At 36.2% G+C, this 14,750-nt stretch overlaps 1 protein-coding gene across 3 annotated transcripts in view; it reads right to left on the bottom strand.

Moving 5' to 3' along the window:
* TTC7B (tetratricopeptide repeat domain 7B) overlaps positions 1-14,750 on the bottom strand; it is a 138,674-nt gene that overhangs the window by 85,274 nt on the left and 38,650 nt on the right. For all 3 annotated transcript variants that reach the window (XM_027885326.1, XM_027885324.1, XM_027885325.1), the window contains exons 6-8: positions 6,813-6,891; positions 5,560-5,732; positions 1,562-1,625 (exon numbers count right to left, since the gene is read on the bottom strand). In XM_027885326.1, the coding sequence (XP_027741127.1) occupies positions 1,562-1,625; positions 5,560-5,732; positions 6,813-6,891 (316 nt within the window). The remainder of the gene's footprint in view (positions 1-1,561; positions 1,626-5,559; positions 5,733-6,812; positions 6,892-14,750) is intronic.

Raw genomic sequence — 14,750 nt, 5'->3', positions numbered from 1 at the left:
CATGGAAGCTGAAATAACAGGTCTCAGAAAGTTAAGTTTGTAATGATGAATATTTTTATGCTCAATCTTCTCCTTTCCCCCCTCCAAAACTAATTTGAACAAATGACTTAGTCAGAGTAAGTCAGTCATGTCAAAGATTTTACACTCCCCTGAAACAAACTCTTTTACCTGAGATAACCTGCAATAATTAAAAAAAAAAAAAAAATTTGAAAGCTTGCTAAGGGTTTTGTTCTACAGTGACAGCAGTTGATATAATTAGGCAGGTCTGATTCACAAAGGAAAAGTTGTATGTAATCTGAAAGGAAACTTAACAGGCAGTACCTTTAACTTGGTTTCTGGCTTCTCAGTGATGATACGTAAGGAACAAGGAACTACACATGCAAACATGGTAATCAGAAGTCAGATCTTGCAGAACCAGGACTGCTTTGACTTAACACCATGACCATAGTTCACATGAGAATTCTGTATACCTTCACAAGCTGCTCAGGCACATTACAGAAGCACCTCTCAGTGCTAAGCATATGCTGCAGTACAACCAACATATGATATATGGAAATGTTTGCTCAGTCTATTTTTCTGTAATCTGGGAATCAAAATCCAAACAGAATTTCCAGATTCTGTCATGAATATTGCAAGGTAGATCACTAGGAATGAGGAAAGTAGGTAGCACTACAATGTAAATGTGTGCCACTTCAAAATAGTTCAGCTAGGACAATGTTCACTAAAATGCTCTGATCCTATTTAACTGTAGCAAACCAGAAATCCTGCCAAAGCATGTAGGCATTTGAATCACCTATAGAACTTAAAAGACTACATCTCACTGATGTACAGCGAGACAGACTGCATGATGCCTGAAACTGTAGAGGTTTCACAGCTCCAGTTAAAAAAAACCAGCAAAAGCTCCAGCTTAAGCCTTTCTTTTAATTTTATCTGAGAACATAAAACTGACATGGTATGAGAATGCCAGTACGTGGCAGTTGATTGATGACTAGCAAAATCCTACTAGAGGAAAGTATGGAAGGTTGATTAAGGGCACAAACAGGCCATTGAAAGGAATTACTTATTGAGGAAATGAGGACTTCCTAAAAAAAAAAAATACAGTAGCAAAGGCTGAATGCCAGTATCACTAAAAATCATTTACAAATTTGAGTGACTGAAGTTTTATGCACAATAGAAAGTACTTTTTGACAATGTTTATTATGCTTATCTAGTAGTCTTTGATTTGCTTTTAACAACAAAAATAACTTATATTTTGATTCTCTCTGAATAGCAACCAGCTGGTGTAACAGCAGTGCCAAATGAAAGACCTGGCTTGTTCACTTGCCCGTGCTTAGAAAGAGGCTTAGTACAGCCTCTCCAAAGGAGAAAAACTCCATAACATTTGCAGACCTCATCTTGCTGGCTCAGAGGAACAAAAGCCTGAGTTTCAGAAGTAACTGCCTGCTTTCCTAACAGAAAATGAAAGACAAGGCAAAGTAAGGCATGGCAAAAAAAGAGTTCTATTTTCATTTAAAAAAATCCCAAGGAAAACATACACATACAGTCTCTCTGTTTTACCTACCATAGATTCACTAATAAGCAGCAACAGTAAGGCTTCTTCTGTATTTTCTTGAGGACAGAAGATGCTGTTCAAAACAAGAATTCAATTATTTAATCAGAGCACGTTACTTTTAGGAGTAGCTCATACACATATATATTAAAAGCAATGTAAAACCTGGAAAACTTCCAGAAAAGCAAACAGAAAATAGCTTGCATAGAAAAATCAATTGGTTAAAATGCATTTCTCTGGAACATTTTAAATTTGCATTTCAGAAACGTTGGCCAAACACAGTAAAAGAACATAAGTACCACAGCTGTCAGAGTTGAACACATTCAAATACCCCAAAATTGAACATAGTTTGACAACTGTAAAAAATAAACCTATACTTTAACTAGCCTCTGGTACCTAATTTATCTGATCTGAATCTACATCACTGATTCCGAGGTTAGCAAGAGAAAACTCTCATAAAAGAACAGGATAACTTTTCTATTTTAGACAATATGTGGAGAAATACTTCTATTGGTCTTTCATCAGGTACACCTGAGGTTTTTCTTCCTGATGCATTCAATAGCTGTGAATATTTTTGAATTAGAGCTATGATAAACTCCACCCACTTGGTATAACCACTGTTACTTCCAAGAAGTTCAATTATTTGTTTTTAATGAAGTACATACACTGCCTTATGACTTAATACTGAAGGTTTGCATAGGAGTAGTTTGCAAACTTCACTGCTTTATCTCAACACTGGATGTTTTCTGAATGCTCTCCTAAACTGGTGGAAAGACAACAGTAATCTGCATTGGATACATGACCAGTAGGAATTCATCCACCCTTTCTCACATATATAGGAAAAAACCCCCTCCAAATCAGTGGCTGCGTTTCATCTCTTCCTCTAAACTACTTCTGAATTAGCATAAGTACTATTTCCTGCTAATCCACCCCATTAGTTCCACAATGAACTGTTTAAACGTAAAAAATAATTTGTTGTTGTTAATAAGCAATTCTAGAGTCCCAAGGGTATTTAAACTGCAATACATTACGGAACGGAAACAAAACTTGTCTGACATTAAAACATCTTTTGATTTTTTAATTTTTTTTTTTTTTAAGCACTAGAAATACAAGCAGTAATTAAATGCCTGAAAGGAAATGGAAACTAAAAGACATCTGAACTCCAGTCAGTTTGAAAGCAACATTGTGAATGTATTGTGGTAATACACAACAGCTAAGACCTCAGGGTAGTTGTTTTGTTGTTGTATTTGTATTTTTTAATCAATGCAACCGCTTGCCAGATTTTGAAGAGTATTCTAAATCTTAGAAGACGTATTTCTTTTTACATAACAAAGACATTTCAAAACACAGTTACTCATGAATGAGAACCACCCAGGATAAGAAATAAGGAGTGATGAGGCAGCGTCAGAGAGCTCCTCATTTAACTATCTAGTCTTCTCTGCAGAATTTAACGACCTGGAAGAAGATTTAACCTGACTGACTGACAATGGCTCCCAGAGAGCAGAATGATGATTGGAAAGAGCTGCTGGAGAAATTACTTTATCAGAAAAAAAGGGAAGTTGCCCTAAAGAGAACTACTAAAAAGTGACTTCTCAAAACAAAAGCAAACATTATTTTCACCTATAATTTTAAAACGTATTTTTCAGAAAAGGTTGTTGTTTGTTTCAAACAGTGAAGATCCTCTCCACAAAGAAATTACTGAGAAATTTCTTTGACCAGTCTAAGCATAAAGCTCAGTTTAGTTGACTGAACTCGGACACTTTTTGTGTCTCCTGACAGATGCACGCATATGAGTAATTTCAGTGTAACAGGGTAGAACAAAAGAGGAAAACAGAAGCATGACATGTCTATCAACCAAAGGCAAACCATGAAATTTATCCCCATTTGAAGAAGTGGTTAAACAAAACTGAAGAGGCAGTAACACAGAGATCTACAAAAGCATAAATGCTATTAGTCAAATCACATTCACCATCCTCAAGATATTTAATGTATCAGGCAACATATTTAGAAAAAAAAGTGCATCATGGACTCAGAACTGATGGTCAGAAGAATACCTAGGAAGAAGTTTCCTAGATATCTGTCTTGCTATTCACTGTCTTTAGTACTTACTTTCAATCACTACTGGAGATGAGATACTTGGCTAGACATGTTTTATATGATATGGGGTTAGCCAGTCTGACATGACAAAAGAAAAGGACTTAATTACACGCTCTGTTGAAATTGTGGAACTCCTCACCTGCATGTCCCACGAATGAGAAAATTTAACCGAACAAAGCCCCACTTTTGCCAGGAGGCATGATGCTACAAAGGATGACTTGAGAATGGAGAACATAAGCTTGAAAGACCGAGCCTGAGAAACCTGCTGTAAGTATTCTGGATCAAGAATGGAGAATTGCCTGAAGTCTTTGAAGATAAAGGTCATTCTACTGATAGCAATAAAAGCAACATAATTACGTGGGCTTGCTGCTGTGTTAAGTATTCATTAATGGAAATCTGCAACAAATACAGCTAAACAACTCAAAATAGTGTCATACTGCAGGCATTTATGTTACAGTATAAAGATCCTGCAAACACTAAAAACATCTCTCCATTACTTAAAGTAGGACTACTTTAATCAATCTGCCACAGAAGCAAACTCCTTCTCACATCACAAGGTCACCTTATGGAAAAAAGCTTTCATATTAACTAACAAGACATATATACTGTAAGAGAGAAACAGACTGTTCTTTAGGATTTGCTGCGTGATACCAAGTTGTTTGAAAAAGAGGATACGTGATCCTGCATAAAAGAGATTTCCTTGTGCTTGAGCAACAAATGCATGCTTTCTGTGTGCAGGGATCGAGGTGTATTCACAAAATTAGCTATTTCCTTTTTACCAAAAAAGGTTGCCTTCACGTGCAGTTTGTTAAACATGTACTTGCAGGGAAACACAGTAGTTTTTTCAGCAGATTGATTGTTGAACTCCATGCCTACATCTTTTCGTAAAGCTTTGAATTACTTCACATCCTAGATGTAGTCAGACAAAACTGAAATTATAAAATCCACAATGCCTTGCTTTTAATCCATCTGGACAACAATATAAACAATAACAACAATAAATTCTTTGAAGAGAAATGGTCAGAAATGTCCTATGGGACAGAGAATAGTGTCCTCAAAAGACAACCCCATATCACAATGATTTCACAAAATCACAGAAGAGTTGAGGTTGGAAGGGGTGTCTGGGGATCAGAGCTATAAACTTTTAGAAAAATTTAAAATTAAAGGAAATGGTTATCTATATTTAATACTAACCCTAATGGTGATAGACTTTGAAAAAAAAAAAAGGTTACATTTTCAAGAAGGAAGAAATACACAAAGCTACTTTAGAATACAACATGAGATATACCACACAAAAACGATCCATAACGCATCACTTATCTGAATCAATGAAAGATTAAAACTCAACAAAAAGGTGGCATCACAAAGAAATGCCAAAACTAATCTAAGATGATTAAAAGATAGCTGCCTTGGGAAATAAACTACCTTTGAAACTGCCAGATAAATTTCTAGATATGTTTTGTTCTTTTTATAATGCTTCACAGACCAACTTCAATCTTTGTATTTCTAAATCTTTCCCTTCTATAATAAAACAGAATAGGGGTCTACAAGCAGCAAACAACTTTTAAAATGTGCAGTCTCTGGTTTGCCATCTAATTCACGTTTTCTTTTATACCCCAGGTATAATAAAGATAATGACTTTACCAAATGCATCAAGATAGAATAAAAAAATTTTACAACTGAGAACAAAAAGTCTCATGTATACAGCACAAACTTCTTCTTAGAGAAGTTCCTTCCCTAATTCTCTTCAGGGAATATATACGTATATACATTTATACACAGACAGCATGGGAAACATTCCCATTTATACTGCTCGATTTCTTCTACGTTTTGAAAAATATAAACTAAATTACTCAGTGCACTGGGTTACAACTGCAATTATAGAAACAAAAGAGGTATAAACTCAGCCATACTTTTCTCCAGTGTATACACGTGGTCTTCTACTGAGTGCATAATTCTTAGTATTTGAACCTTTTCGAAGTGGATCATCTAGGGGTGATTGGTGAGGAGGATCTTCCAGTGGATTCCAATAACTCTGTTCACACATACCTCGCAACAAAATTTCCGCGAGTTGTCTTGCTATCGTCTGTAAAAGTGAAGGATAAATATTTTCCTTAGAACTGCTAAATACAAACTCTTAAAAAATGCTCAGATTTTTTTCTAATGAAAACCAGTTATGTAGAAAATATTTTCTGTTATTTTACAATATCCAAAAAACCAGGCACAGTGCTACTTAAGAAGTGAAAGTTCCCAGGTCAATTCTCTAAACACAAAGAAAAATAATGGCAAAATCAAACAACTTTTCAATTACATCACTTAAATCCAGATACTTCTGAAGTATCAACAACACCAACTGCTGCTCCTACGAGCGGAGCATATACAGGTATATTTTTGGATATTTTGTTCTCAATAACCTCTACTGCCCCTCCAGGCCTGGAGCAGCTGTTTGCGTGGGAGAGACCACAGTGGAGCAGATGATCCACACTGCAGTCTGCTAAGAGGACCATGGCGGAGCAGGGTGATATTCCTTGAAGGAATCGTAGCCCAATGGAGGAAACCCATGCTGGAGCATGGGAAAAGTGCGAGGAGTAAGGAGCAGCAGAGAGGAACTCACCACAACCCTCCACCCCCCATGCACCACTCAGGGAATGGGAGGGTAGGGAGAGGAGGTAGAAGAGTCAGGAATCAAGGACTGAAGTTGAACCTGGGAAAACGGGGTGGGAGGAAGGTGTTTTAGTTTTCGTCTTTGTTTCTCACCATCCCACTCTCTCTTAACTGACAATTAAATGAAGTTAATGACCCCCAAGAAGATTCTGTTTTGCCTGTGACAGTAACTGGTAAGCAAACAGCCTGTCTTTACCTCGACCTACAAACTTTTTGCTTATTTCCTTCCCATCATGTTAAGGAAGAGGAGTCCAAGGGCAGTTGGGTGGGCATTTGGCAGCCAGACAAGGTCAACCCACCACAGACAGCTATAGTTTGTGCGCTGACTGGAGCTGCGTTCACTTAAGCCAGGAAATGGAACCTTACAAACTGGTGGATGATGGGTCTTTATCAATATGGTATCTGTCTATTCATCTCTAACTCATCCACTATATTTACTTATGCTTTACCTGCCTACCAAAATTCAGATGCTGAAATAGGAATATAGTTTACTACAACTTACCATTCGCAGGTTTTGTGTAGTTCTTGTTTCGACAGCTCTTAGTAACTCTCTAAATCTACCAACTCCTCTCGTCAAGTTCCTGGATATAAACATAGAATTTGACAGTATTCCAACTTGGATGTAGCAACACCATAATATATTATTTGATAAAATTGTCAAAACTCATGCTCTCTTCCCCTCCCCCACATAGCCTCATTGCCTTTCTGTGAGATAGATAGCTAGCTATATTAATCTGGGAAGCCCACTACTGATTACTGTAACAACATTCCCTGCCAGTTTATTGAAAAAGAAACAGTTTCATGATCAGTAGATAGTTAAAGAGAAAGCAAGAAAAAAAGTAAGAAGCAACCACCTCAAAAACAGAAAAAAACGAAACTGAAGTTGGTCTCACTATTACAATAGTTTTTAATTTTCAATGGCATTAGGTTTCAAAGTATAAACTTTGGAAGAAAAAATCCATTTTAGCTTCCTCTTGACACCTTAAAATACAGAGATAAAAAACAAGTAAATCTTGTAACTCCCAGTGAAAGTAACATAAAATTTTGAGCTCCTTTTCAGAAGGGAAACAGCACAAACACATCAAGGCCCCCTGTGTGGCCAGACGAGGACTGGGGGATCAGTGTTCTGTTCTTGACTCCAGTTGGCTTTTGGTGTGCCTCCTGTAACTCCGGTTTTTGTCTATGCTTCTTCCACTTTTGCTGCCTAAAGAGCTTTTGCAGAGATTCAAGACCCTCAGAGGCATCGTTCATACTAATAATTTTAGCAGAACTGAATTTTCTTATCAAACAATGGATTATTTTGAATGGTCTCCCAGCTTTATCTTTTTCTCATCTCTATATCAGTTGTGGGTTTTTTTATTGCACATAAAAGCAGTTGAGAATATTTTATTTTATATTAATACCATTTGTCTTTGAACTAGTGAAGGACTGAGTTGGCTTTTTGCTGACATGAAAAACTGAATTCTGGCACCTCAACACAAAATACAGGACAGCCATTTCAGTATTTGAAGTTTAGTTATAGAACAAAATAATTTCATCAAAAGTATATTTTGTGTTAAATCATTGCTGTTATGTCATATAGTTGTATTATCTTAAGGTGTGATGTTACGCGCAAGCTACATAACATTTATCTGAGACAGCTTCAAAAGAGAAAAGAAATATTACATATTGTGTAAGCTTTCTATAAGTAAAAGCTCTACAGCACTGCACTATAAATTTGATGTTGAAATTGCCTTCCTTACTCTGCTGTCTTTATTTATAAATAAATTTAAAATACTGATCCTCTGAATTGCAAATCTTTACAAATTCAAAAAAGACAGCATTTTTATACAAATACTTTCTTTAAATGTAGTTGCAGAATACCTGAAACCGGGGTTGATGCAAGAGGTCTTGCTATAGAACTGCCAAACTCCTATCCCTTTACCTCGAGACCTATTCATTTATTTTACTCTTCAGATTACCTGACAGCACTTTTCTCTGTTCTGTTTTACATAATTATCAGTGTATTTCAGAAACTTTAGTCTCCACCACATCTTTCACTAGCAGAGATGTCATCTTTCATTAGCACAAGTTCACCTTCTAAAATACTTTTTTATAAAAGCTTGTTTAAAAAGAATTAGCATTTCCAAATAAAGCTGTATGAACAGGTTGAAAGTTATATCAAAGTATGCCACCAGTTGGCTAAAAAGAAATAATCACCAGTCACACAAGAAATAGTACCTGTTTGTAAAAAGCCCATGTGCTAAAGCAGAGCTTGACCACAGAGTGATCAGCACATACTAAAGAAAATTCATCTTGTGTAAATATCTAGCATGGAAACGACTGTGTGAAAGATGATACTGATTAACATATTTCACACAGGCAGGCCACAACAGCTAATGTATAATCCACCAACTTCATATACTAATGAAGTCAGTAGCCCAAATTTTAAGAAATCCCCCAAACTCATTGGAAGCCTGATACATTTGGCATCTTTGAAAAGCCAAAATACATATCATTCACTAATATCACATGCCAAATATTTTGGAGAGCCAACAGCAGATCACTGGAATCCCAGTTTTAAGTCCTCTGCCTTACATGCATATTTCCCATGAATGGAGTTCTCTTTCAAAGACCCTATTTCAAAGCGACAGATGGGTCCTCAAAACAAGATTTAAAAAAAAAACAAAACAAAACAAACAAAAACACCAAAACCCAAAGACTTGCCAAAAAACTGAAATGATTACTGTAAAATTGCCAAAAAAGAGTTATGAGCAAGAACTTGTCATCTTGAAACTTTATCTTCCCAGTGCAGATGAAACATATATTATGTAGTAGAACTTCAAACCACAATGCCTTCATGAAATTCTAGGAATCGGCATTTTTTTCCATATGAAGTTTATGTCTTTTGATGTCTTACAAGAATAAAAAAAATAAATCATGAAAAAAATACGCAACTTTCACAAGCCCTAAAGATTTCATGACAGGTTGTTATTAGTCGCCTATTACATTTTTATAAGCATCTGCATGGGACTGAAATCTGTGACTGAAGTTCTACTGTATCATGGAAGCAGCAGTAAGATTGTACAAGAAAAAAAAAAGCAGTTAAAATACAGAATTAGTTTTTGCTTCATAAAGCATTTAACACCGATCCACTGCACAAGTCAACACAAACACAATACGGATTTGTCAAGCATCTTCTATGTGAAATATACTAAAAAACAAACTTCAAAACTACAATCTAAAATCAGCCCAAAGCTGAGTTAAATGCTTTGAGACAAGAAATGAAGCAAAATATACCATGAACAATATGGTAGGTCTCCACACCACGCTGCTTTTAGCAAAGTACATTTCCTGTATTTGTTAACAGTCCGCAACATTGGGGAGAAGAGTGGTGGCTATTCCGGCACGCATTTTTCCTGCCTAGCCCAGGACACACACAGCTTTTACCTGCTTTTCACTACGATGTGCCTTGATGTTAGCAGTTCCGCTGTGCTGACTGAATGCCAGAGCAAAAGGGCACATTAACTTAGAAAACATAGATCCACAGTGTCTGTAAACGACTTTGAGATCCCTTCCTTTCTCAAGACAAAGAATTTTAACATGAACACGCACTCAGAGCTGACACGTTTTCAGTCATTTCAGACAAGACAAAGACAGCCCACAGATGGACACCGAGAGTTACACACATGGGTTTATATGACTGCCTCCCATCAGAACTGCACCTTCCTCGGTTTTGAAGACAATTAGAATGTTTGCTGCTTTAAATCTTCTTTCAGTTGCAATTTGCCAGTTAGGTTGAGAACCAAGATCTATCGAAAGTCTAGGCAGATTGATGCCCTTAGGGCATATTTGCATCCTTGTGTCTACATATTTCCACTCTAAACCCCAACAATTCGTCTTAGAACCTAATTAATTATTCTCATACAAGATCAACTTTTATGCTCCTTTGATAATTTCAAACAGTATTTCTGTTTAGAATAATAAAAATATTTTAACTGCACTCATGCAAGAAGCATGTTTGGCATCAGACAACACAGTGGTTTGGCATTAGTGGTCCAGAAAAACCTCACACCCCAGAAAGGACTCCTTATTTTTGTAAACACCCCCCCAATAAGTAGAAAAGAATAAAAGAAACTGCTCAGCAAGAAGCAATCTACATTTGAATGATGTTATGATAAAAAAACCAAATGCTTATAACGAAGGTAGTGAGATCTAATCACAACATACTCAAAACAGGCTACAAAAGAAATGTTTTAAATTCAACCTCAGAAAGGTTGCTAAGTTTAATTTACTCTGTACTTACAGTGTATTTTGGTAGTATCTCCTCTATTAGTGTGAGAAGGGCTTTGTTTGTCAGGCATTTGCCTTATGCTTATCAATCTAAAAGCCCAAATATTTAGTCTACCATTGCCTTATAAAGATTAAACATGTAATTAGAATAAATTTTGGTAAGTGAGCTTAGACCAACCCTCACCTGCTCTGCAATTTGGTGGTTGAATTGTTAGTACTTCTCCCATTTAAGAGAGAAAAGTATATCCAGAGCCATGCAGCCCCAACAGCGAATAGGCTAAGCTATTTATATTACCTTACTACCTCACTGCTGAGGCTTACTATATCATATTTTCAAAATATCTATCCTTTAAAAAGAGAGAAGCCAAGAACAATGAGATCTACAGGGCTTGATCAAAGTGGTGAAATGGAAACTGCATTTTGGAACTGAGCTCACGTTCCAAATGCACCTTTTGTTCTCTCTGTCTTCCTCTCCATATTTATATACAGAAGAAGAAATGCAACGCTTGTAAACTCATTGATATACTGTAAGATTTAGAGTTGGGGTATTTCTTCCAAGGATTCAGATAGGAAATAAAAGAAAGGAATTATTTTAAAGGTAAGGAGTAAGAGCATGCCAATCAGAACAGTGGCACTTCAGTAACTTCAGTATGACTGACATGTTTACAAAAAAATAACAATGATTTAAATCCATAAACTCTAGCTAATTATTTTCAGCCAATTAAGAGTAATTTACACGGTATTAAGAGAAGTGATTTCACATTGAAATAAGTTACTATATAAGCAAAGAGCAAAAAATGTGACAAATCAAGAGATTAATTCTGTAGCAACAGAGCATCCTAATACCAAGGCCTGTCATTTACCCTCTGCTTTACACAGCCTCAAAAGATGAGCTAAAAGAAAAATTAAAAAGGACTGACATTCTGTGGCTCTCTACGATAACTTTATTAAAGGTTGACCAAATGGACAAGACTAAGTACTGTGCACAACAGATGATGCTTCAGATGGCTGAGACTAATGTCTGTGTCTGTTTTCCCTCAGCTTTAAGAGGGTGGAGGGGAAGTGTAATTTAATTCACAGTTACAAAACCATCCTGGTAAATGTTTAGATATCATCTCCCAGAGCCAACACAGTTGCAACTTCAGACAGTTCTGTTTTCCCTTTCTTTTTCATATTTACAGTTTCAGTACTCCCACAACACCATGTAATTTCCACTAAACATTAATTTTCACTGGACATTACTTTTCAAAGAATATGTAGAAAACCCCTAATTACCTGTCAGAATCTAAACTACTCTACTTTAAAAAAAAAAAAAAAAAAAAAAAAAAAAAAAAAAAAAAAAAAAAAAAAAAAAAAAAAAAAAAAAAAAAAAAAAAAAAAGTCATTGTGACACACTTCTCATTTTATTATTAACTCGTGAAGAAAGAAAAATCCCAGGTATCCCAAATTCACTACAGAAGATAACGTTTGCTTGATGCTTGAAAGTTCTCAGATGATGTTTGGGCTTATAAATGAAACATCTTCAGTGTGCCATTAGAGCTACACAAGCCTAAGTATTTGAAACAGTCCAATCAAGCAGCAATTCTTGCATTCATGCATTCAAAATGAAAACACACACTGCCTAGACTGCAGTTTCACTGGTAGTTAGTCTACTTAATGGTTCACTGCCTAAAGAGGAAGATCTCATCCTCCCCATTCTCATCTCTTACTGTTCCCTTTTTCCACTATTCTTCCTTCTTGATACTTCCTACTCTCCTATCTGCTTTCTGACAGCCACACCAGCCATTATCACACCTTGCAACGAATCAATTCTTCTCACTTGTATGACAGGAAGCTATGATTGCTTTGCTCTTTGGTTTCTGCTGGTTTGGAGAATTAAAAGACTCCACAGAAGAACCAAACAAGTACCTGAACCAGCAAAAGGCGAAAAAGAAAAATGCATTCTAGGAGTGTAGGTATGGGGAAGATGAGAGCAGGTAACTCCACTTTACAATGCCTGGACACTAATCATTTTATTCACTGCTTCTCTTGACACCACCACACAAACATGAAAGCAGGGACATCCAGAACAAAGCTGGTTTGAAAACAGCAATGGAAGTAATTTTGTTTGCTTTCCAATACAGCAGTGATATCTCCTATGTAAGGAAAGTCATACTTCATGGGATTTCAACAGTTTTGAGACTGATGTAGGAGATGCAACAAGATCTCAAGAGATTCAGAGAGTAGCTAGCACTGTATTCTAACACAGTAGAGAGCTGATCATACAGTGCCTTAATGTGCATTTATGTCAAGCATTTACATAAATCCTTCTCTCACGGATTTCTTCACTGTAAAATCCCTGGTTGTGTGTATAGGAATATATGGATTTTTGGATGGCCTTCCATCCAGTGTTCCTCCCCTACTAGCATGAGAGCTATATTCCTATGCTATTTTTACTATAGGCTAAAGTGAAAAAAGAAAATTAGATAAAAGAAATACTACATAGACAAGTCTTAAACTCTAAGGAGGGCTTTTTGTTGTGCTTGTCAAACATTTTGTAATTCAATACAAATCAATTATGTCAATTATATGCAGAAAAACTGGTTGAGTTTTTGATTTTTTTTCCCTGTGTTAGTTTTCTATTGAAAAAAAGCCAATCTATGACAAAACTTCCTGGAGAAGAATGGGAAGGTCTTCCTTCACTGCAGCTGTGCCAGCACAGGTTAACAGCACCCTGAGGAGCACAGATCTGCTCCGAGTTCCCCAGCCTTTGATTCAGTATGTGAACTATACGGAGACTAGACCAAATTGCAGTCTGGATCCTAGACTCTGACAGAGCAAAATCCTTGGAGGAGGTTGTGAAATAAAAGAGAAGCCATGTAAAATATCTCTGAAAGCCAGGTAAGTCTGGCTTTCACATGACAGACATCTGATTTTAGAACTTAAACAGAGTGCAATTTTGCTTTAGGAGCATATACTTCCAGTATATTTGTGAATACTACTACCTCAAGAATAAAAACCATAAACAAGACAAACTTAAAATCGCATAACATGAATACAAAACAAATACTAGGACAGAAGAACCACTGGGTACATAAAAGACTGTCCTTTCTTCCTCAGGGGCACTGTACTTGAAAATAGCTATGTTAAATGCTAATGTCAAAGTTCCTGTGCTCACAGGTTTTCTGGGAAAAACATCTTGATGAAATTACAGAGCAACTACTACACAAGTTATGTAATCAGCCTGAAAGACAAGTAAATTCATATATTTCAAAATGTTTTTTTAAAAAATACATAAACTCTACTTTAAGTTTTAGATCAGCTTCCAGAACTTGTTTCTCATTACCAAGCTGAAATGTTCCTCATCTCTCAAGTGAAAAATGAGTATGTAGTTTGATTCTTTAACAAAATTCTGTACACTTCAGAAAAAAACATTAATTTCAGTTTTATGTTCTAAAAGAGTACTAAAATGACACTCTTTTGCTTCAGAAAAATTACAGTTCTTTTTTTTCCTTTTTTAAGCTAATTGCATTTCCATGTATTTTCAAAATACCACCACTTAGCAGTAAGGCTAAGTTAAGTTTCAAACACTTCCTAGTTTTTCATACAAGGTAATGCATATCTGAAAGATAATTATTTAATCACCTACAAAAACTTGATTACTTGACTTAAAAGAAAATCTCTGTACAGTTAGCAAACAAAGGGGAAATTTGAAGAGGTTCAACCAGCTTAATGGGCAGGTAGCAATACTCCCTATGTTACTGCTGAAATTATGGTCATCCAGACAGTAATAAAAGTTATCTTGTTTTCTTTTCTAGTTTGTAACTGACATACCCACACAAAAATGATGATTCCATGTCTAGTGGAAGAAATGTAATTAGAAGAGTTGATTAGCCAACTGACTGCTAGATAGGCAACAAAAACAAAAATCCACTCCATAAAAAAAGGACTTCAGACAACTTAAATCCTCCAGCAGATTTTGAGAGATTTATTAGAGCCCACCGGAGTGGAACCAAAGTCAAAAAAACCAGCAAAAGATCCGCAAATATCTGCTCAGATCCTTAATCATGCTTCAATGCCTGAAGTACTACAGCCACTATGCTGCTAACAGGGTAACAGCTGAACTGACACCAATGCCAGGTTGTAGTTTGGTGACAGGAGCTTTTACTTCAGACTCAGCCCCTCTGTC

Source organism: Empidonax traillii, unplaced genomic scaffold (assembly GCF_003031625.1).
Source record: "Empidonax traillii isolate 1590-97213 ecotype Southwest subspecies unplaced genomic scaffold, ASM303162v1 scaffold164:size861626, whole genome shotgun sequence".
NCBI lineage: Eukaryota > Metazoa > Chordata > Aves > Passeriformes > Tyrannidae > Empidonax > Empidonax traillii.
Note: the sequence above shows the minus strand (reverse complement) of the source record. Positions and strands in the feature narration are given on the sequence as shown.